The sequence below is a fragment of the Pezoporus wallicus genome, unplaced genomic scaffold (assembly GCF_028554395.1).
Source record: "Pezoporus wallicus isolate ANWC-B61680 ecotype Strahan unplaced genomic scaffold, APGP_CSIRO_Pwel_v1 contig_2348, whole genome shotgun sequence".
NCBI classification, from domain to species: Eukaryota; Metazoa; Chordata; class Aves; order Psittaciformes; family Psittacidae; genus Pezoporus; species Pezoporus wallicus.
This window is the reverse complement of record NW_026636985.1, coordinates 59,141-79,483: the sequence shown is the minus strand read 5'-3', so window position 1 is coordinate 79,483 and position 20,343 is coordinate 59,141. Positions and strand designations below refer to the sequence as shown.

The 20,343-nt window shown below is 50.1% G+C and overlaps 3 protein-coding genes across 4 annotated transcripts in view; 2 read left to right on the top strand and 1 right to left on the bottom strand.

Moving 5' to 3' along the window:
- Positions 1 to 20,343, bottom strand: part of RAB11FIP1 (RAB11 family interacting protein 1) — a 399,061-nt gene that overhangs the window by 335,032 nt on the left and 43,686 nt on the right. The gene's annotated exons all lie outside the window — the stretch shown is intronic.
- ERLIN2 (ER lipid raft associated 2) lies at positions 815 to 10,413 on the top strand. Its single transcript, XM_057402506.1, has 11 exons — positions 815 to 964; positions 1,064 to 1,145; positions 1,374 to 1,420; positions 1,776 to 1,837; positions 3,169 to 3,294; positions 5,026 to 5,099; positions 5,487 to 5,545; positions 6,653 to 6,744; positions 7,094 to 7,183; positions 8,753 to 8,832; positions 10,098 to 10,413. Exons 1-11 carry the CDS (start codon positions 858 to 860, stop codon positions 10,305 to 10,307), a joined length of 1,029 nt encoding a protein of 342 aa, XP_057258489.1. The 5' UTR covers positions 815 to 857; the 3' UTR covers positions 10,308 to 10,413.
- On the top strand, positions 13,840 to 18,453 carry PLPBP (pyridoxal phosphate binding protein). The gene is made up of 7 exons (XM_057402513.1): positions 13,840 to 13,951; positions 14,645 to 14,680; positions 15,235 to 15,310; positions 15,458 to 15,592; positions 15,775 to 15,917; positions 16,455 to 16,553; positions 16,873 to 18,453. The coding sequence occupies exons 1-7, from the start codon at positions 13,901 to 13,903 to the stop codon at positions 16,987 to 16,989; spliced, it is 657 nt and encodes a 218-aa protein (XP_057258496.1). The 5' UTR covers positions 13,840 to 13,900; the 3' UTR covers positions 16,990 to 18,453.

Genomic DNA, 20,343 nt, shown 5'->3' with positions numbered 1-20,343 from the left:
GTTCTGTTAAACCAGAGCTGCCACACAGACACCAATGAACATTCCTAGCCCTGGCTCCAGGAATAATGATTTTGGGGGGCTTTTTTTTTTCTTTTTTTTCCAGGATTATTACCAATAATATTTACCTTTGTGCACGTTCACATCTTGATGCTGTTAAAACACGTGGCCGCAGCTGGTTTCCCGCTCAGGGTAATGATGTTACGAGGCAAAAGCTCTCCTGCGAGCCAGAACACCCCCCCTCCCATGTAAAAATCTATTACTTTTCAATCTGAGATGACCGCATTCTGCTGCAGCTCCGAGCAATTTCCTAGTTTACCCTTATTAAAGCGAGCGGGGGCTGAGTGGAGGCCCGTGATTTATGAAACACATACCAGCTCCATTAAAACCTTTACAGATTTAATACATTTTATCCAGGCCTTAAATCTGGGTCATGGGGTTGTTAGAGAGAACCCTCGGAGATCTATCAAAGAGCAAATTATTCTCTTTTACTGGCGTTTTATACGTCTCGCCTGTGGTTTTTAAGCCTCCTTTAACATATAGAGGTGAGGATTTAATGTGTTTTCACCTTGGCCGTCGCTTTTCCCCTTGTTACCCTTGTCCATAACGGGTGGGGGGTTCTCTGTTTGACCAAACAAGGTCCCATAAGGGGTTTGGGGGGTATAGGGTGACGGGGTGCTGGATGCTCCCCCCAAAGCCGCACTGGAAGAGGCGGCCCCGGGTCTCGAACCCGCGTCCTCCCGACTCCCGCTCCTCCACCGCCCCCTGGCGGGGTAGAAGGCGCGGTCGCGCTGTGATGACGCAACAGGGCGGCGCCGGGCCGGTGCCGCTGAGGGGGCCGGCGCCGTTACCGAGCGGGCATGGCCCAGCTGGGCGCCATCGCGGCGCTGTCCCTCAGCTTCCTCGCCGCCGCCTTCCTCTCGGCCATCCACAAGATCGAGGAGGGGCACATCGGTGTCTATTACCGGTGAGGCGAGCCTTCCCCCCCACCACCACCACCCCGCTCCCTGTCTTCGCCACCTGGTGCAAGGCGGGCCCCTCACGGCCCCTCTGTTCCGTTCCACAGCGGCGGAGCGCTGCTGACCTCCACCAGCGGGCCCGGGTTCCACCTCATGCTGCCCTTCATCACGTCCTACAAGTCAGTGCAGGTGCTGCTGGGGCCGGGACCGGGCCGTGGGAGGTTTTGGGCGGGGGGTTATGGTGGGGTCTGCGGCCCAGGGCTCTCGGGACCGTCCCGGGGAGCTGTGAAGGCCCGGTTCTTCTCCTTGGGGGGATTGAAGGGGGGGGATTGAAGGGGGGGGATAGGGGCAAAACTCTGTTCCATGAGCGGGTAAAGTGGGGAATCCTTAAGCCTCTTTCCCTAAACCTCTCTTCAGACCACGCTGCAGACGGATGAGGTGAAAAACGTTCCTTGTGGCACCAGGTGAGACGTTGAGCTGTTGTTGGGAGCAACCTTTGGATCCTCTCCCTATTTTCCTCCCTGATAACTCCAGCATGCTTTAAAACGGGGACATCTGTTTGCAGGGGCTGGGTTTCCCACTCCCCCCCTATAACTGGAACCAGTGGCGAGCTCAGGGTGCCGGGGTGGGTGATGCAGCCCCATCCCCAAGCTCTGCGCTGCCTTTTCCATGGGTTCACACGCGCTAATCCGGTTTCCGGACTGAAGCCTGGTGTCTGGAGCCGCTGTGGCTGCCGGGCTCAGCCCGCTAGAGGGGGATGTCCCCCTCTGCTCCAGCCCAGCTTCGTGCTTTGCTCACGGCTTTGCCTTCCCTTCGCAGTGGAGGGGTGATGATTTACTTCGACAGAATCGAGGTGGTGAACTTCCTCATCCAGAGCGCAGGTGAGCTCGTCCCCTGTGACCCTGCCGGTGCTGCCGTCCGGAGCTGTCTGTGCTCCTGGGGTGAGGTGGCGTGAAGAGGTTTGTGCTATGTCAACATGAAAAGGACATGGAGCTGTTGGAACAAGTCCAGAGGAGGCCACGAGGATGATCAGGGGCTGGAGCACCTCCCGTATGAAGACAGGCTGAGAAAGTTGGGGCTGTTCAGCCTGGAGAAGAGAAGCTACGTGGAGACCTCAGAGCAGCTTCCAGTGTCTGAAGGGGCCTACAAGGATGCTGGGGAGGGACTCTTCATCAGGGACTGTAGTGACAGGACAAGGGGTAACGGGTTCAAACTGGGGAAGTTTAGATTGGATCTAAGGAAGAAGTTCTTCACTGTAAGGGTGGTGAGGCACTGGAATGGGTTGCCCAGGGAGGTTGTGGATGCTCCATCCCTGGCAGTGTTCAAGGCCAAGTTGGACAGAGCCTTGGGTGAGACGGTTTAGTGTGAGGTATCCCTGCCCATGGCAGGGGCGTTGGAACTGGATGGTCTTAAGGTCCTTTCCAACCCTAACTATTCTATGATTCTATGATTTGGAGCTGGCGTTCCCCCTGTGTACCCTGTAACGCTCCAGACTTCCTGGGTGTAAGCCTAAAACCAGCTCTCCCACGTGTTTTGTGTGTTTATTGTTTCTTGCACATACTTGTTCTGCTCTGCCACTTGCTTCACTAGAGCCCAGATGCCATCCAGCTACCAGTGGTTGCATTGTTACACCCCCGCTGGGCTTTATGCTTCAGTGAAGAACTGATTTGAACAAGGTGTGCAAGAGGCAGGGGGAGAGAAGCGTGTTTGGGAGCAAAAACCTGCCTCTGCAGTGCAAGAAGAATGACCTGTGCAGCCTTTTTCCCCAAGTTCTGTGGTTTTTAGCACTGTTGCTTACAGAAGTGGTATAACTGCCTGGCTGACTGGAGGCCCGCTTTGAGACCTCTGGTTTATGCTGGCTGTGGGATGTTCTTCCTTCATTGTGCATTGACCTCTGTGTTCTGCAGCTCAGGCACAACCTGTGTGTATATGCAGGTAGAGTGGAGAGGGTTGTTGGTGGTGAGATGGCCTTGTTGGTAGTGAGATGTCCTGTTTGCAGAGCAAGTGACAGAACACTGCTCAGGGTGTTATGAAATAGGTGAGCAATAGAGAAAACTCCCCTTTGTTCACAAAGTGTGTGTCTGTGGGGCCAGCTTCTCTTGGGGGTGGATTCCTCACTTCAGGTGGGCACTATGACTCCTGAAGCGAGTGCTGAGCCCAGCCTGAGGCATCCCTCCAGCCCAGCCCTGAACAGGGGTTTCTTCTTTTGCAGTGTACGACATAGTGAAGAACTACACCGCTGACTATGACAAAGCTCTCATCTTCAACAAGATTCACCATGAGCTGAACCAATTCTGCAGTGTCCACACGCTGCAGGAGGTCTACATCGAGCTGTTTGGTGAGCTGCCCCTTCTCTATTGATGCAGAGCTCCTTACCCCAAACCGATGGGCTTTTTACCTATGAATCCAGTATCTGCCCTGTCTGGAATCAGGAGAGTTAACTACCTACCATCATTTCCTCCTTGTCACTCCTGCTCCAGTGTGTTGTAACAAGAACCACCCAAACCCAAAGCTGCCAGTAGCAGCGGAGGGCTTTAGGAAAGGGAGCACTAATTCTGTGGTGTTATTTGTGTGTTTAGCAAACATGACTTGCTGAAATCAGTCACAGGTTTTGCTTATCCAGATGGAAAAGCTGTTTTGAGCAAGCACTCCTTGGCCTTTGGGTTTGATTAGCTTTGTGTCATGCCTGTGGCTGCAGTGCCTGGTGCTGGGAAACAAGATGACTTGGCAAGAGCCTGCTGACCTTCCTCCTTGGCTTCAGGCAGAACAGACACCAGAAGAACACACTGGGAAAGAGCCTGAAGTTGTGGTTTCTTAGCAGAAATAGACCAGTTGGTGCCAGTGCTGAGTGTTTTGTTTATGGCTTTGGACTGGCAAGAAACCCCTTCCAGTGTTTCAGCACTACAGCAGTGCTGACTGCAGGCAGAAATGTAGCTGTGAATGGTTCTGGACCCCAAATGGACAGAATTTGTGCCTGGAAGGACACAGGCTGTTCACAAGCTCCTGTTCTCTGTTCAGACTGGGCTTTCCAAGAAGCCTGGCTTTCTGCTTCCTCATGTGCTGCTGCACAAGGTGCAGAACCAGGGCTCGGTTCCCCTCCAGGTTCTTTATGGGACTGCTTTGCCGATGGAATCTCCAGATGTTGGCAGCTGCTGACGACAACTGCTTGAAAGGGCCTCAAAGCAACTGCTTTGCACAGAAGGAACTTGTATAAACTCCTGTGTAACTCTTTGTGTGAGCTCAATGTGTGCTGGCTCGGCTCTGAAGTGGGGCACAGCCCATTCGTGTCATTCTCTGCCCCCACATCTGCAAGCAGGTGCAGGAAACTGATAACAGCTGCTTCCTAAACTGGCTGAGCCCCATTGTGAGGGCGAGTTCCAGATAAAGCTAAACTGAGACCAAAGCAAATAATCAAGGAGTGAGATGTGATCACTTTCTCAAGGCCGTTACATTTTGATTTTTCCCTTTGCACTTCTCAGCAGGCCCCAACTGGAAACTGCTGTCCTTAGAGCTTTCCACTGAAGCAGGGCTTTGGTTTGTGTTTCCTTTTGAAGTTTCTCAGCTATGCTCGAGCTAACTGGTGTCCATTGAGCCAAACAGACGTTATGGAGATTTCTTTGCAGCCTATTGAAATAACCAGTGCAGCCAGTTCATATTTCTGCCTTTGCATGTGCTTTGTCTCCTGCTGGCACAGATGCAGTTTCTTGTCAGTCACCATTTAGATACCAATGGGGAAGTGGGTTAGAGCACAGATTTTCTATCATAATGATGCTAGTTCTAGCTCAGAAAGATTCCAGCTGTGGTTTATGGGGAACTGGGAAGAGTTTCACTTTGTCTCCTGTGTCCCAAGTGTTTGGTGCTGCTTTGTGCTGCCCGACACGCTGAGAGAGATGGGAACCTGTCTCTGAGGCAGGGATGCTTGTTCTCTACCCACCCCTTCTGCATCAAACTTACATGGGTACTTACCTTCCAGGAATAAGAAATGTGAGCCCTTCCAGCCAGCTCTATGTGTTGACAACAAGCTGCCTTGTGAGACTTGTAGTTACCTGGTTTTTTTCTCCCCAATCAGATCAGATTGATGAAAACCTTAAACTGGCCTTGCAGCAAGACCTAACTACAATGGCCCCTGGATTAATTATACAGGTAATTCATTATACAGTTCTACTTTGAGATGTCTAAGGTGCATATTGTAAGGAGGGGTAAAAGGAAAGGGAAAAAGGGCTAAAGGAAATAGAAAACTGAAGGAATGAGAACCATATCCTTCCCATCTCCTCTCAGCTTTGATGTGGTGGGTTTCTGTTGGTGGTACTCTGGGTACTGCTTTACCCAGGTTATTGCCTCCTGTCACAGCAGGAGATCATCAAGTCCTGCTTTTGCTCTGTGGGCTTTGGACCTGGTCATAGATTCTGCAGCGTTGTGTGGCAGAGCATGCCCCAGGCATCAGCTCCCCCCGTGCTCTGCAGCCTCAGGGGCCATTTGGCTTTTGATTGTTGGCTGCTTGCCTATGTTTTCTTTGGTCTCCCTTTCCAGGCAGTTCGAGTTACAAAGCCAAACATCCCTGAAACAATCCGGAGGAATTACGAGCTCATGTAAGTGCCTGAGACTTGCACCTTTGTGTTAGCAAAAAGAATCGCTCATCCAGATTAATGTGTTTTCACAGCAAGCAGTGATCAGTGTGCCCTCTGCCAGGCCTGCTCCCAGCCTCGTGCTGCCTGCAGAAAGGGCCTGGGGAGGCTGCAGCAGACAAGCACGTGTCTGTCACTGCTGAGTTAGAAACTATTTCTCCCTTTTGAGCACTTGAGCACAGCAATTTGTTGCCCACAGCCTCCTTCCTCTTGACACTGGCCCTGCTTTAAAGAGGCCTCCCAGAGCATGCAGTGAGTGGCAGGTGGAGAGAGTCCACCACTAATCCTGTTGTTTGTCTGGGATGGAGAAACTGTTGATTCAACAGGCTGAAGCTTTGCAATAACTTTCTTTAATAGCACTTGACATGCTGATCCCTTCTCAATGCCCTGAGCCAGCTGCCTTCTCTTGCACTTGATCGGTCAGAAATGCTTATGTTCTCTGAGCACCCTGCCAGCAGGCTGGGTAGGACAGAATAAGGCCCTTCTTGTCCATTTTGCTTCCCTGGCATTCCATACAACCTTTGGGTATCATGGGAAGTCATGGTAGTCAAAATCCCAAATCAGCCTGTTAATCTGTTACCATAAATGCAGTAGGATATGCGTTGGGAGAGGCTTGTTCTGGACTCTTAATCTGTCTTCCCTGTTTGGGAGCAGGAACAGCATTTTCTTTACGTACACAGAGCCATGTGATGGAACGAAGGGTGGTTTCAAAGCTCCCAGATGAGGAAGACAAGGCTTTCACAGGATTCTAATGTCTCACTTTGCTTAAATCCCTCATAACAATCCCCAAAAACCTAGGTGTGAACAGTCAATGCCTCTTGTAGAAGGCATTATGGCAGCCTGCACAAAGTAGCAGGGAGGGCTTCATTCTGTCTTGGCTGGAAAGTCTTCCTGCTATGGAGGGGAGGAAAAGACATTTTGGTTTAGAAGAAAAGCTCTTTGTGTGCAGGTACATGTGCTCACTTCCTGAGTGCTGCCTGCCCTAAACATGTGCTTGAAAGAGGACTGAGCCAGCAGCCACACCACTTCAGCAAGGTCACACTTTGTAACTGGCTTCTTCTGGCTTATTAGGGAGAGTGAGAAGACAAAGCTGCTGATTGCAGCCCAGAAGCAGAAGGTGGTGGAGAAGGAAGCAGAGACAGAAAGGAAGAAAGCCCTCATCGGTCTGTATATCTGAGTTTGAAGGGGTAGAAGAACTGAAGAGGGTGAGGTGGGGGGAAGGCAGCAAAAAGAACGCAGGCACTGGGGAGGGATGCACTTGTTTCACTTGTGGGTGATCTCTGCTGCGGTTATTGGCTGCTGATGTCAAACTCTTCCAGGGAAACTCAAAGGGGTTTTAGGTGGGTTCCAGCTTTGCCCACAGATGCAGACTGCTGCCTTCTGAGGGCTGGAAAGTCTTCCCACAGTTTACTTTCAGCAGAAAGGGCTGGTGAGGACTTTGGTGGGTGAAGCTGCTCCTGGCATTAGGAGGACTGTGTGACCACAACATGGATGTGTTCTTTTTCATGCCAGAGGCAGAAAAGATTGCACAAGTTGCTGAAATAACTTATGGACAGAAAGTGATGGAAAAGGAAACAGAGAAGCGGATTTCAGAGATTGAAGGTGAGTGTGTAGGAAGTCAATGTTCTGTGGTGAATTTTGTCCAAAGATCCTGAAGCAGTTCATGGAGCTCAGTAGTTCTTGACGTGTGTGTATTGACCATGTCCTTCAGTCCAAGCTGACATTCACTGTGCAGTTTGCATTGCTGCTTCTTCACCCCCCTTTAGTTTTGCAGCTGACTACTTTTAAGGAACTAGGATTGACCAGAGGCAGGAATAGGAATGCTTCTTTGTAGACTGTGCTTCTTGGAACCTTCTGTTTCAAGGTGCTCTTCCTGGGAGGTTGTACTGTTAAATTAAGATGATGTCTCCCTACCCCTCTGATAAACTGCTTTGTTAAGGGAATTCCAGGACATGAAAAGGGGTCAGCATTTCCAGCTCCGAGTGACAGGGCCTTATTTTCAATTACCTTCATTAGAGGCCCTGTCAAGCTTTGCAGAAGGCCACAGAGGAGCCAATTAAGACTTTTACAGATCAGCAGCTTCTCATTAAGAAGTTCTTCACGGAAATACAATGGGGTTTAGTCCTTATAAATGTGTGTCACTGGGTGTCAGGCCTTCAGTTCAACTCTGCTGGCAGAGGATTCCTGTCTCCCTCATTCTTTCTGGTGTCTCCGACTGGGACCACTCTTTTTAGGCAAAAGAGAGGAAGTTGCAGGCCAACCCATCCCAATTGCTGACATGATTTTGAAGTGTAGCAGCTCAGAGGACTCCCTGCTAGTACAGGAAAACAAATGGTTTATCCAGCTGTGCAACTCCAAAATCCAGACTGTATTCCAGTTGTGTGGCTCCCTGTCCTAGAAGGGATGTCAAGAGATCACAGCAAACCAGGCAGATTACACTCGTCTTAATGTGGTGGCCTCACACTGCATCATTAGCATTGGATAGATAAAGTCAGAAGGAGAAAAGGGAGTCCAATACAGAAAGGGGAAGTGTTTGTTTCCCTAAATGTCTCTGCTAGGAGTAAGGGAATTTCCACATCCCACAGGATTGGACCCTTTACACATCGTTGCTATTACAAAGAAACAGCTCTCTGACATGTATCCAAGGAGCAGAGCTGGCAAAGGTTAAAATCACCCGCCTCTGCGTGCCTGAATCTTAACCTCAGCATCCCAGAGAAGATCCCATCTGGGGAATTGCATTCACAATCCCAAACTCCATCTCCAGAGCACTCTGCTGGGCTGTGAGTCCCGTGCAAATGTTATGGGCAAATCCCACTTGTGCACTGGAACAGTTGCTGCCTTTTCAGCACGAGAGCTAGGGGCTGGCTGGAGAAGAAAGAGTGTTCTCAGCCCTCGTGACAGGGGTGGTAATAAAAACCTTATGTTTATAAAATGCTTTGAGGTCTTCAGTTGCAGAGGCAATTTACTTACTCCGTGCTATCATCCCGCAGTGTCGTAGATGTAAATTGAGATCCCATTGCTGTGTTTCCCCATTTGGTTCCCTCTTCCCTAAACTCTATCCTGAACAGTTTAGATATGGTGCTGACCACTTTAAAAAGTTTTCCAGCTGCAAATGGTGCTAACATGGCTGGAAATAAAACTCTGAATATGAAAACATGTGTTTGCTTCCAGATGCTGCATTTCTTGCAAGAGAGAAGGCGAGAGCTGATGCTGAATGCTACACTGCTATGAAAGTAGCTGAGGCTAACAAGGTATTGTTATGTCTTTAGGCTGTATAGAAATACTCATAGGATCATAGAATGGTTTGGGTTGGAAAGGAGCTTAAGATCATCCAGTTCCAACCCCCTGCCATGGGCAGGGACACCTCACACTAGACCGTGTCACCCAAGGCTCTGTCCAGCCTGGCCTTGAACACTGCCAGGGATGGAGCATTTACCATTTCTTTGGGCAACCTGTGCCAGCACCTCACAGTAAAGAATTTCTTCCTTGTATCTAACCTGAAGTCAGGAAAAGAGCTGCCTGTGCTCATTGCTTGCTTGTTGTGTCTCATTGTTGAAATCAAAAGGCAAACCAAAACCATCACTCAGAATTATTGAGCCTGAAACAATTAGATCCCTATTTGCAAATTCATTTTCTTTGGGCAGATAAATTTGTATCAGGATGCGTGAAATACCTGGTCCTCTCTGGAAACAGCTCTGCTAATGGGGCCGTGGCTCCCTCTGTAGATAGAATACCAGTTTCAGTGTTGCCCTTTCATGCCTTTGCAATCAGAAGTGTCGATTAATTCCAATGTGCAAGCTGGCAAGCAAGCAAAGCAGGAGCAGGGATCTCTGGAGTGACAGGAAAGCTTAAGAGTAAATAAGTGTTTAGGTAAAGAGCAGATAGAGCTGATCTTACACATCTAAGTAACTAGCCTGGCAAAGCCTTGGTACTGCCAAAGAAAGAAGTTGAAAGAAAGAATGGAAAAAGAGAAATCCTATGGATAAATGCCAGGCTGTAAGTGCCTGCAGCTAGTTCCCAGGCCATCCCAGCAGGAAAACTCTGTTTTGTAAGGGTCAGTGAGAATGGATGGAGGTGTGGGATGCTTGTGCACAAATTCTGTCCCAGTTACTCTATCCTCTCAGTTCTAATGTCATTATCCTGAACGAATGAGCTCTGCTCTCCAGAACAGACTCTTCAATCTACTCTCTGGCTCAAAGCCAGTTGTGTTTTCTTTCCAGCAGCTTGCATTGCGAGGGCTTTTAGTGAGTTATGTGCTTTCGAGCATCTCTGGTACATTTGGATTGAACGTTTCCCCAGCTGCTTCCATCACTTTCTCGTTTTGCCATTTAGTCACTGGGATTTAGAGCTTCACTTTAGACCTATTGAAAGAGAGCTTTCTTCTGGGCACTGTGCCTCTTCAGCTGAAGAGAGGGTGAGCGTGCCTGCTAGCGTGATGGAAAAGTAGGATTCTCATGACACAACCTTGCTTTTGAGTGAATCCGAGCTGTTGGTGATCTCTTTTCTTTCTGTGCAGCTGAAGTTAACTCCTGAGTACTTGCAGCTGATGAAATACAAGGCGATTGCAGCAAACAGCAAGATATATTTTGGCAAGGATATTCCCAACATGTTCATGGACTATGCAGGAAGCCAGACCAAATTTGCAGAGGGACTGGCAGAAGGAATCCAAGAAGAAGATGGGGTAGGAACCAGTGAGGACTCAAAGCTACTTCATAACGTCAACTGAAAGATTTCTATTCCTTTTATATCAAAAGAAACATGAACTGGGAAGTTCTTTTTGTTTTTCCCCCTTTCCTGTTCTGAAAGAGACGAATCAGACTTAATCCATTCAATCTTTTGTATGACAATTAGACTTTGGTATTTATGGGGTGGTTTTCCTGGTAACTTCTAAGCAGCCAGCTCCAGGTATGTCCTTTAGATGCACCTCTCCCTTCTCTTGGACATATAGACCAAATTCCTGTGGAGAGGCCAGCTTAGATGGGTACTTCCTTTTGGATTGAGGTGGTAGGAAGTCGAGAAATGGTGAGGTTTCGGAGGGAGGGGAATTGCTGCTACAACTTGTTTTGGTTGGAAATTTCATGTACTTTATGTGAAACCCCTTTAACAAAAAGGTGCTAGACTTTTGTACACTAGACACAGCTGCTTGAAGACCTTGTCTAAAGGGCAGGTTGCCCCCATTGCAGGTCTTAACAGCCTGTGTTCATGCTCCAGGTCTGCCCAGAGTGCAGGGTGTAGCAAATGCATGAACCCACTTATTAATGAGGTCTGAGCTGACCTGGTTTGCCTTGCTAGGGCAGCTGAGACCACAGTGAGTTAAAGAAATCCAGCTGAAATCCTGCAGGTTCCCTGGTTTCCATGGGGGGATCTAAGCCTTACACCACTGCTACTACAAGTAGTGACCCAAACTGTTCCTTTTGTGCATCTTAACACTGCTTTGGTTTCCATTTGTCATAGCTGGGGAGGGCAGAAGGGGGGAGTCAGTAGTTTGAGGCTTTCCCCAGCTGCTTGGTGAGGGGCACAGGTGTGCTGCTGGAGAACTGGAGTTGATTGTCAGTGGCACCAGGCTGCAAGCACGGTACTTGTCCCATTGTCCCAGTTAGGAAAACAGGGAGAAAAGCATTTTTGTCTCAGGGACCCTGACTTTGTCAAAAGCCTTGTTGCTGGCAAGTAACTGCTTGAATGACCCACGGGCATCACAGTGCGTTACCTGCCTCTGCAAGAGCAACTGGATTTCAGTGTTTACAGTGTCTTACTAGAGAGAAGGCATTCAGGTAAACTGAAAGGAATGGAACTGAGTTTCGCTTGTGTTTGGAGGGTTGTTTTCTGAATAGACCTTGTGAAAGGGAAGATTTAAGGTATCAAAGGACACAAACCATCAAAGTGAGAAGTGACAGGGCAAAGAACAGTACCTCTTGTCTCTGAACTGTCCTAAGATACATTGAATTTTCCTTTTATACTCAGAACAATGCCATATAATGTACCTTTTACTTCCAAAAGCCAATGAATTCTTCACATACCAGATGCACAGAGGTAATAGGGTTGTGTTTGACACACATGCAAAGCTTGAGAGGGTGTTGAAGACAAAAGTTCAGACCTAGAGAGAACATTCCTGTTTTTTTTCTGTCCCTAATCCATCTGCCACTTGGCAGCAGAGTCTGTTTATTAGTTGCCATTATCATTTGTGGCCAACATACTAATATGAGCTGATACCAGTGTAAGTGCTAACTTAGTTGTCAGAGAACCAGCCTGTTGCATTTGCAATCTTGTGCCCCCAGCACTTGCTACCCACTACATTTGGTTTCATTCTTCAGTGACTGAAACATGCATTAGTCCTTTGAATAAGGTGATCACACTAAGAATTCTGAGGGATTTCAGCTGCTGGTACCAGTATTCTTACTTCAGTTTTCTTTCCCCTGGTAGGAAGGAGAGTGACAATGCACAATAAAGGATAAGCATCAGTTTCTGCTCTAGGAAAGTCCCATCTCCTATTGTGTCAGCTTTATTTGTTGGGAAATACAAGTAAAGGGAAGTTCCATCTCCACCCCTACGACATTAGACAGCACAGCAGTCAAAATGGCATCAGTAGGTAGGCTGTAATACTGCCTTTTATAGGGTTATGAACAGGGAATAGCAGATGAGGTAATAGTATCTAAACCTTTGAGGATGATCTCATTTGGGATCATTCTACATTCAAGTTAGAGATTTCCATTAGTAACTGAAAACTACATTTGACATGAGTGGTTTTTGCTAATGAAAAGACCCAAATAAGCCAAAGGGGTATTAAAAAGGGTGGGGTTTTTTTGTATGACTTCACAGCAAGACAACAGTTTGGAATAAATAAGTCTTAATGCTTTTTTTTTTTCTTGTTTTAATTGAAAACATTACTGCTGAATTATTCTTGTCACTTCAGCTGTCACAAGAGTCAAAAGGCAAAAAGCAAGGTTGAAACCAGGCTTCACAAGCCAGAATCCACTGTTGCATCCAGGTTTCTTCCTTGTATGTCTGATCTCCTGTATTTCCCAGACCTGTCACTACATCGTGATTCCATCTCTCTCTTTAACTGACATTTTGGCCTCTTTCCATCATTTGAAATCTTGGAAGATCTGAGTTTTAAAACCATTCTAACAAAGCAAACCCAGGTTTGTGGTGCTGCTGTGGTACCCGAGCATCGCTGGCAGGAGCATGGGAATGCTTTCCCCGTGCTGTCTTTGATCTTCTTACGTATTAAAAGCCTTTTTATTTTGGTATTTGCTATGACAATAAAATGGCCTTCAATTTTAATAGTGCTCCTGTTTTTATCCCTATAGATAACACAACATGGAGATGCATTGCATCTACATGCAATACATCAGATGCAGGGGAAGATCGACCAGGGGTAACACTGAGGCTGCTGCTGCTCCAGGGGGAAGAGTGCTGTGGATCGGTGCTGAGCTGCCATTGACCCATGTGCTGCTGCCCGCTGCCATCCTCTCCTTCCAAGGAGCAGGAGAGGGTGGATGTATCCCTGTCAGCTCAGAGAAGGCCACAAGCATTCTCAGAGCAGGGTGACAAACATGCTAACAAGCCTTTAGTGTCAAACAGCAAGGATTTGGTCAAGTTTGCATCAAATCATTGTCATGTTTTAGCACACACAGAGCCTGGTGGGTGTTTTGAACCAGCTGTGTCAATACTGTCCTTGCTGGGAATATGGGAGAGCCCAGTTCTGCACATTAAGGCAAGTATTTAACTAATGGGTTCCAGCTGGCAGGTCCCATTCCTTCCATCTGACTCACTGGGATAAAGGCTGGCATTGTCCTGCTGCTCCCCACCACCCAGGGCGCACAAGTGCCGCCTTGCTTTACAAAGGGGTGCTTTACCTCTAGGCATTTGGAATTTGCACCCTAGGAAGACGGCTCTTCGTGCAGAATGGCCTGGTTGTGGGCTCCGGGGTGGTTTTTATTGCAGTATTCAAGGTATACGGTCCAAAACGAGCCCTGTAGTGGGCAGAACATGCCCTTCGAACACAGGGCTGCTGCCTGCCACGTTCTCCTTACAGTCGTAAGAGCCAGAGGGATCTGTAGGTGCTCTCCTCACGCGGGTGAAGGCTCCCGCTTGGATCCTTCCCCTCAGAACCTGCCGGCCCAAGGGGAGGCCGCGGTGTTGAGGGGGTGCCAGAGCAGGTTATGAGGTGCTGGCACCGCTCTTGTTGCTCACAGCAGGACCCTTGGGGGGCAGTGTGGGGCAGGTTGGAGCCTTCCCAGCTCACCTCGGGTGCCCGTGCAGGGGCTCCCGGCCGTGCAGCCGCGGCTGGTGGCCGTCAGCAAGACCAAGCCGGCCGAGATGGTGATCGAGGCCTACAGCCACGGGCAGCGCAGCTTCGGGGAGAACTACGTGAGTGCAGTGGGCCCCATGGGTGTGTGATGGGTCCCATAGGACTGGAGTGGGCCCCATGGGTTGGTGATGGGCCCCGTAGGACTGCAGTGGGCCCCATGGTGTGCGATGGGTCCCATAGGACTGCAGTGGGCCCCATGGTGTGCGATGGGTCCCATAGGACTGGAGTGGGCCCCATGGGTGTGCGATGGGTCCCATAGGACTGGAGTGGGCCCCATGTGTTGGTGATGGGTCCCATAGGACTGCAGTGGGCCCCATGAGTTTGTGATGGGCCCCATGGGTTGGTAATGGGCCCCATAGGACTGCAGTGGGCCCCACGGGTTGGTGATGGGCCCCACTGGACTGCAGTGGGCCTCATGAGTTTGTGATGGGCCCCATGGGTTGGTGATGGGCCCCTTAGGTCTGTGACGAGCCCCATGGGTTGGTAATGGGCCTCATGGGTTGGCGACAGGCCCCATAGGTCTGTGACGGGCCTCACGGGTCGGTGATGGCCCCATGCTGCAGGCAGGCACTGTGGCAGCCCTGTGTGGGGCTCTGAGCATGGGGAGCTGGGCTTGGCCATAGCATCAGGCCCCTGGCCTTGTATTTATAAGGGGCGTATTGGTCCCAGGGATATACATTCTAGAGAGACCCTTCTTATGGTGCAGGCACCTCTGGCATGGTTTTAACAAGAGATTGTCTTGATTCTCCTAGGTTCAAGAGTTGCTAGAAAAGGCATCAGACTCCAGGGTGAGTACACAGCTCTCTGTGTGTGTATTCTCTCTCCCTATAGCTGTGTCCTGGGAGCTGCTCAGCACAAATCCTGGTTTGTAGGGATTTGGCAATGGAGACTGTTTGATCCTTGTCTCTTCAGATAGATGGTGTGGTTATTTTTAGCTCTTTGCCTGCCCCATTCCCTCTCCTTGTCTTGCTGGCTCTGTGAATACGTGTGCCTTAGTCATAAAGTATTTGCCTGAAAGGTGCTTTATATTTTGTGCTTTCTGCTGTAGGAGGTTCACAGTCATTTAAAAACGTGGTAACACTCAATTTGGGGGTAAATACCACGTTGTGACTATTCAGTAGCAAAAGAGCTTTGCTTTCCCCATGTAGTGCTCTGCAGTCAGAGCCCTGCTCCTCTGCAGAGGGTGAAGCAATCTCAGTACACAATCAGTGGCTGAGGTGTGCCTTTTAGGGTAAATAGAAGAAGACTGGGTGGTTTGTTTGTGGGCAAACTGAGACTCAAGTGCTGGGGAGGGGGGAGAGGGAGTTGTCATTCAAACCTCACTGTTCCTCTCTGCTTCCAGATTCTGTCCTCTTGCCCGGACATTAAATGGCATTTCATTGGCCACCTGCAGAAAACCAACGTCAACAAGTTGATGGGTAACTCCTGTTTCATGTGCTCTGATGCAGTGTTCAGATAGGGCCAACCTCACGTGCATGAACTCAGCAATGCTCTGTGAGCGAGCTGAGGTGTAGGTACAAAACCTAGGCCAGCAGCACTGCCCTCAGCCTGTGTTTTCTCCCCAGCTGTCCCAAACCTCTTCATGTTGGAAACAGTGGATTCGGTGAAGCTGGCAGACAGGGTCAACAGCTCCTGGCAGAAGAAAGGCTCCCCTCAGAGGCTGAAGGTCATGGTGCAAGTTAATACGAGTGGAGAAGACAGTAAGTGGCTTTTTCTGCTCATAAGCAGGTTTGTCCTGCTGACGGGACAGAAACAACCTCACTGGGATGGGTTGCTTTGTGCTCTTAAAGCGTTTCTCTGAGCTAGGGTGAAGCTTGCTTGTCTGTTAGCTTCAGCCTGGCCTCTGGCAGAGCTCGGCACAGATCTCCCTGCTTTTTGCCAGGTAAGCATGGCCTTCCTCCTGGAGACACCACTGCTGCTGTGGAGCACATCATCAACAAGTGTCCCAGCCTGGAATTTGTGGGGCTAATGACCATTGGCAGCGTTGGGCATGACCTTAGTAAGGGTCCAAATCCTGACTTCCAGGTAGGATTCTCTAGAAGCAAATGTTACCTGTTGGCTTGTCTCCCATCAGGCTGGAAGTCTGTGGGGCATCAGCAGAAACCCTTGATGCTCAGAGGGTATTAATGCAGGTGCTAGGCTCAGTTCTGCAGATGTCCATCTGTATTTGGTCCAGCTCCTTTGGAGCTGTAGCCAGGATATGGCAGGGACACCTCATGCAGCAGTTCTTGCCCTGCCTCCTCTGGTCCTGTGTCCAGATGGGGTTGCAGTCGGCGTTCCTTTGCCTGTTGTGCGTGCAGGGTTCATCAGGCAGAGGAACCAGGTCTATGTTCCTCATCTGTCACGCTGCTGTGACAGTGGGATGTCTTTAGAAGATGTGTACTCTTGGAAGTACGGGTGCTGTCAGTAACTTAGCCTGGAATAGGGAATCTGCAGGTGCTTCAGTGGGAAGTGTGAAGGAGACTTCAAAGAAAGGCAGAGACTGGGATCTGTGGAACCCTGAAACAGAGCTGCTGTGGCTGTCAAGTGTCTGATCCTCTTTTCTCTCCCCTTCCCTTCTAGATGCTGTTGTCATTGCGGAAGGAAGTGTGTGAAAAACTCGGTCTCCCCATTGAGAAGGTGGAGCTGAGCATGGGCATGTCCACAGACTTCCAGCATGCAGTAAGTCTGGTTTCCTTCTGCCACCCCTTCCCTTGGGAAGCAAATGTACCAGCACCAGCTGTAGGCACCCCAAAGCCCAGCCCAGGCATCATCCAAACGGGCCTATTGGTATCTTCATCCAAGGGGAAGCCTGATGGTGCTGGTCCATGAAAAAGAGCTCTCCTGATTCTGGGATGGACCAAACAGACCTTTGCCGTAGGGTGGCGAGTACATGGGGAGCCATCCTGTGATGTGATGAGCATGAAGGTTGACTGCAGACTGTGCTGGCAGGTTTGGGTGGCATCCCTGCCCTTAACTCCTCCTTTGTCTCTCTCCCTAGATAGAGGTTGGATCCACAAATGTCAGGATTGGAAGCACTATATTTGGAGAACGAGATTATTCCAACAAAGCAGGCAGTGAAGGCAAAACTGAGACCTTGACAGTGCAGGGTCAGTAGGTGGGAAAAGAAGTGGCCTCACCAGAGGACAGCTGATGGGAGACCTCACTATGCATTCTTCCCTCCCTCCGTGTCGGCACCCCGTCGTGATGGTGAGAGGGAATTCCTCCTAACAGAGCAGAGGCCAGGAATGCCTCCTAATTTATTGTGATTGTAGAGTACCCATAGGAACTGGAAATCTGTAGAACCAACAAATGATATGACAATGTATGCTTGAAAGTGACTGTGGTATCTTGGCTCCTTCAGGGTCCTTGGGTTGACAGGGTTGACCAAAGTGTTTGTCAGGATGGAGCTGCTAATGAATCAAGCTGTATCCTCACCAGTGGCAGTGAGTTTGGTTTCACTGAGGACTAAATTCTTCATTAAACAAATTCTCATCTCGCCACAGACCCTATAAATATTTCCCCAAACAAAAGCTCTGCACGTGGTGGCTCCTGAGAGATGCTGTGACCAGGAACTCTGCTAGAGACACACTGTGACACTGCAGAGGGCAAAGAGCAAGCCCATGAGGATGGGTAAGGAGCACAGCTGCCAGCTTGAGCTCACGTTTTGGGTGCAGGTGGCAAGTGTGGGAGTCTTTTTGCCTGGAGTTTGTATTTATCCTTCCCAGGCTGACACTGCTGGCTCTTCCCATTGGTTCCATGTCTGCTCAGGTCTTCTGGGATGCTTTCACCCTTCACCTCTTGTGGTATTGGGAATTATTTTCATCCTGCCTAGTGGTTCTTCGACAGTCTGACTTCTTTTGGGTCAGAATGGGGCTTTTCTGTTGCTTTCCAAGGCGAGTCACTTGCTGTTTGGTGCCTCCAGCATCCTGCCTGCATGTCTGAGGATGAGAATACTCCCTTGTCTCGCAGGGCAGCGCTGAGGTTTGCTTTTCCTTTGGGAAAAGACCTCCAGAAAGGAAACCCCTACTGTTCTGCTGTGTTCTGGGGTCCTGCAAAGAGTCCTGTCAGCCCTGCCAGAGCTCCTAGGCTGTGTCTTAATACGTTAAGCACTGGCCTAACCTCCACTTCTCCTGGAAGAGGGAAGTGGGGTTCTTCCACTGCAGTAGCTGTTCCATTTAGAGCAGAAGCTCCCATGTTAATGTTACATGCTGTTTGGCCAACACTAGCTATGGCAAGTCTCTCTTGTAACCCATGTTAAAACCGAGGTTTGGGGCTTTTGTGTGCTGCTGAGAGGAGGAGACATCAGTTGCCAGCAGAAACCTCCTTCCCAGGCTTTTCTCTGTGTGCACACAGTTAAATCCAGCCTTTGGCTTTCCCCTCTGACTATAAATGCTGAATGTAAATGAAAAGAGTCAGCTCTTAACCTGTCCTAGCTCCGTGGTTTAGAAGCAACAGGCGGTCTGAGCCACCCTCCTCAGCACTGCACCGTGGGTTGTTTCCTAGTCCATCAACAAGTGGTGAATTCTGATACCATCTGTGCCAACTCCAAAGCTATTAAAGATGTTATTTTTATGTTCCAGCCTGGTGAATAAATGGCCTGAGTTGTCGTTGAAGCCGTTTCCCCAGCAGGTGGTTTGAAAGGTGGCTGGAACAGAGCAAAGGGAGTGGAACTGGGACGTTTGGATCAGAAAGGGAAAAACGTAACTGCTGCTGAGCTGGGGGAGAGGGTGAGGTGGTGTGAGCTGTTCCTGGAGCAGCCCTCTGGGTGGCACTGCTCCCCAGCGCAGCGAAGGGGAGCCCGCAGCTCCTGGGGCAGGTACGGATCAGGAATGACCCTTGGGGGAATAACCGCACTTCCCAGCTGATGGTTGAAGTGAATCCCTTCCTGTTCCACCTCTCCCTTCCCGGGAGATCTGACTGCAGATCCTCGTGTGTGTGAACAGAGCAAAGTCAGGGCTCTGGCTCTATCTGAACTCAGTTCCAGTGTGCAGAGTCTGCTGCTGTCCCCTGTGTTCGCTCCTTCTCTTATATTGTAGCAGCACAGGAGGAATGGGAGTGCTCTGCACCCTGAGCTTGCAGACCCAGCCCAGCACAGGACACCCCCAAGTCCTTCTCAGGGCTGCTCCATCCATTCTCCAGCCAGCCTGTAGCTGTGCTTGGGATTGCCCTGACCCACTTGGATGAGGTTTGCATGGTCCCACCTCTCCAGTGTGTCCAGATCCCTATGGATCTCCTCCCTTCCCTCCACTGCATCTTGCCCCAGAGTTTCCCCATGCTTCTCCCATGGTCAAGCCTCACTGAAACCCTGACCTTCTGCTCCTCCTTTGGACACCCATGGAGCTGGGATGTTCGGAGCCGGATGCATGTCCATGGACCACCCTCTCGTTCCACAGCATCGCCAGCAGATGGGAGCTGCTGGTCACCAGGATGCAGCCAACAAGCTGGAGATGAAAGACTCCACGGCCTCATAATGAACCCTTCTCCCTGCTCCAGTGCCTCGGCCTCTGCATCACAAGTTTATTCCCCATTGGAAGCACTTGGCAGGTTCACTGCAGCAGCAGCAGCGCTCGCTCCTCGGGCACTGACACTGTCAATATTTGCCTTGGAGGAATGTGTCCAGCAGATGAAGGGACCAGAGGGGCTCCTCCTCCTCTTCCCTCGTGACTTGGCTTGCGCTGTCACCTCCTGGGGTGAAGGCACAGCCCCGTGTTCCTCAGCAGTCCCCTGCAGTGACTCTTGTGTCGCAATGTCCCTTGGAAGGCTCTGCCCAAGCTGATTCCCACCCCAAAGCTGTGTTGGCACGTGGATGGAGAGGAGAAAAACCCTTCCTGGGAGCATCTGGAAGGAATAAAACCAGGATGGGGTGATGTGCTGCTGCTCCTGCTGTCCTGGGGAGATGGGGTGGCTGCCTGTGGCCATCAGCATCCTCAAGGAAGCAGCCTCTCCTGTTGGAGGCACTCTGAAGGTGCCGAGCTCTGCAGGCTCTGCTTCCCGTTAGGTGAGGGTCCAGGCGTTGCTTACAAAGCCAGGCTCGATTTAGTTCTTCATCACATCACATCCTTTGTATCCCAAAGTGGCTGGAGCTGAGCCGCCTGCTTGGCATGGGAAAAATCCATGGATTTAGGGCCGTTCCCTGCTCTGCCTGGCGTCGATGAGAGCACGGGGCAGGCCAGAGCAGCTCACCCGAGGCAGAGCCCGCTGCTGCAGCCCTTCAGAGTTGGGAAGCGTGTTTATTTCTGGGATATCAGGTTTCCGGCAGGAAGGCCGACAACTGCCAAGGTTTTTATTGGATCCTAGTGAAAGGAATTTAGAGAGTCCTGTGCTTGTTGTCTTTCCCCCCCCACACACCTCCTATGCCTGCAGCGGTTAAGGAGCGCTTTTACCTTTGAATGGGAGCGAGGGGCACAGGGATTTGGCATCCGGCACCGGCACGTCCATGGTGATGGAGTTTCAAACAGGTTGCCTTCTT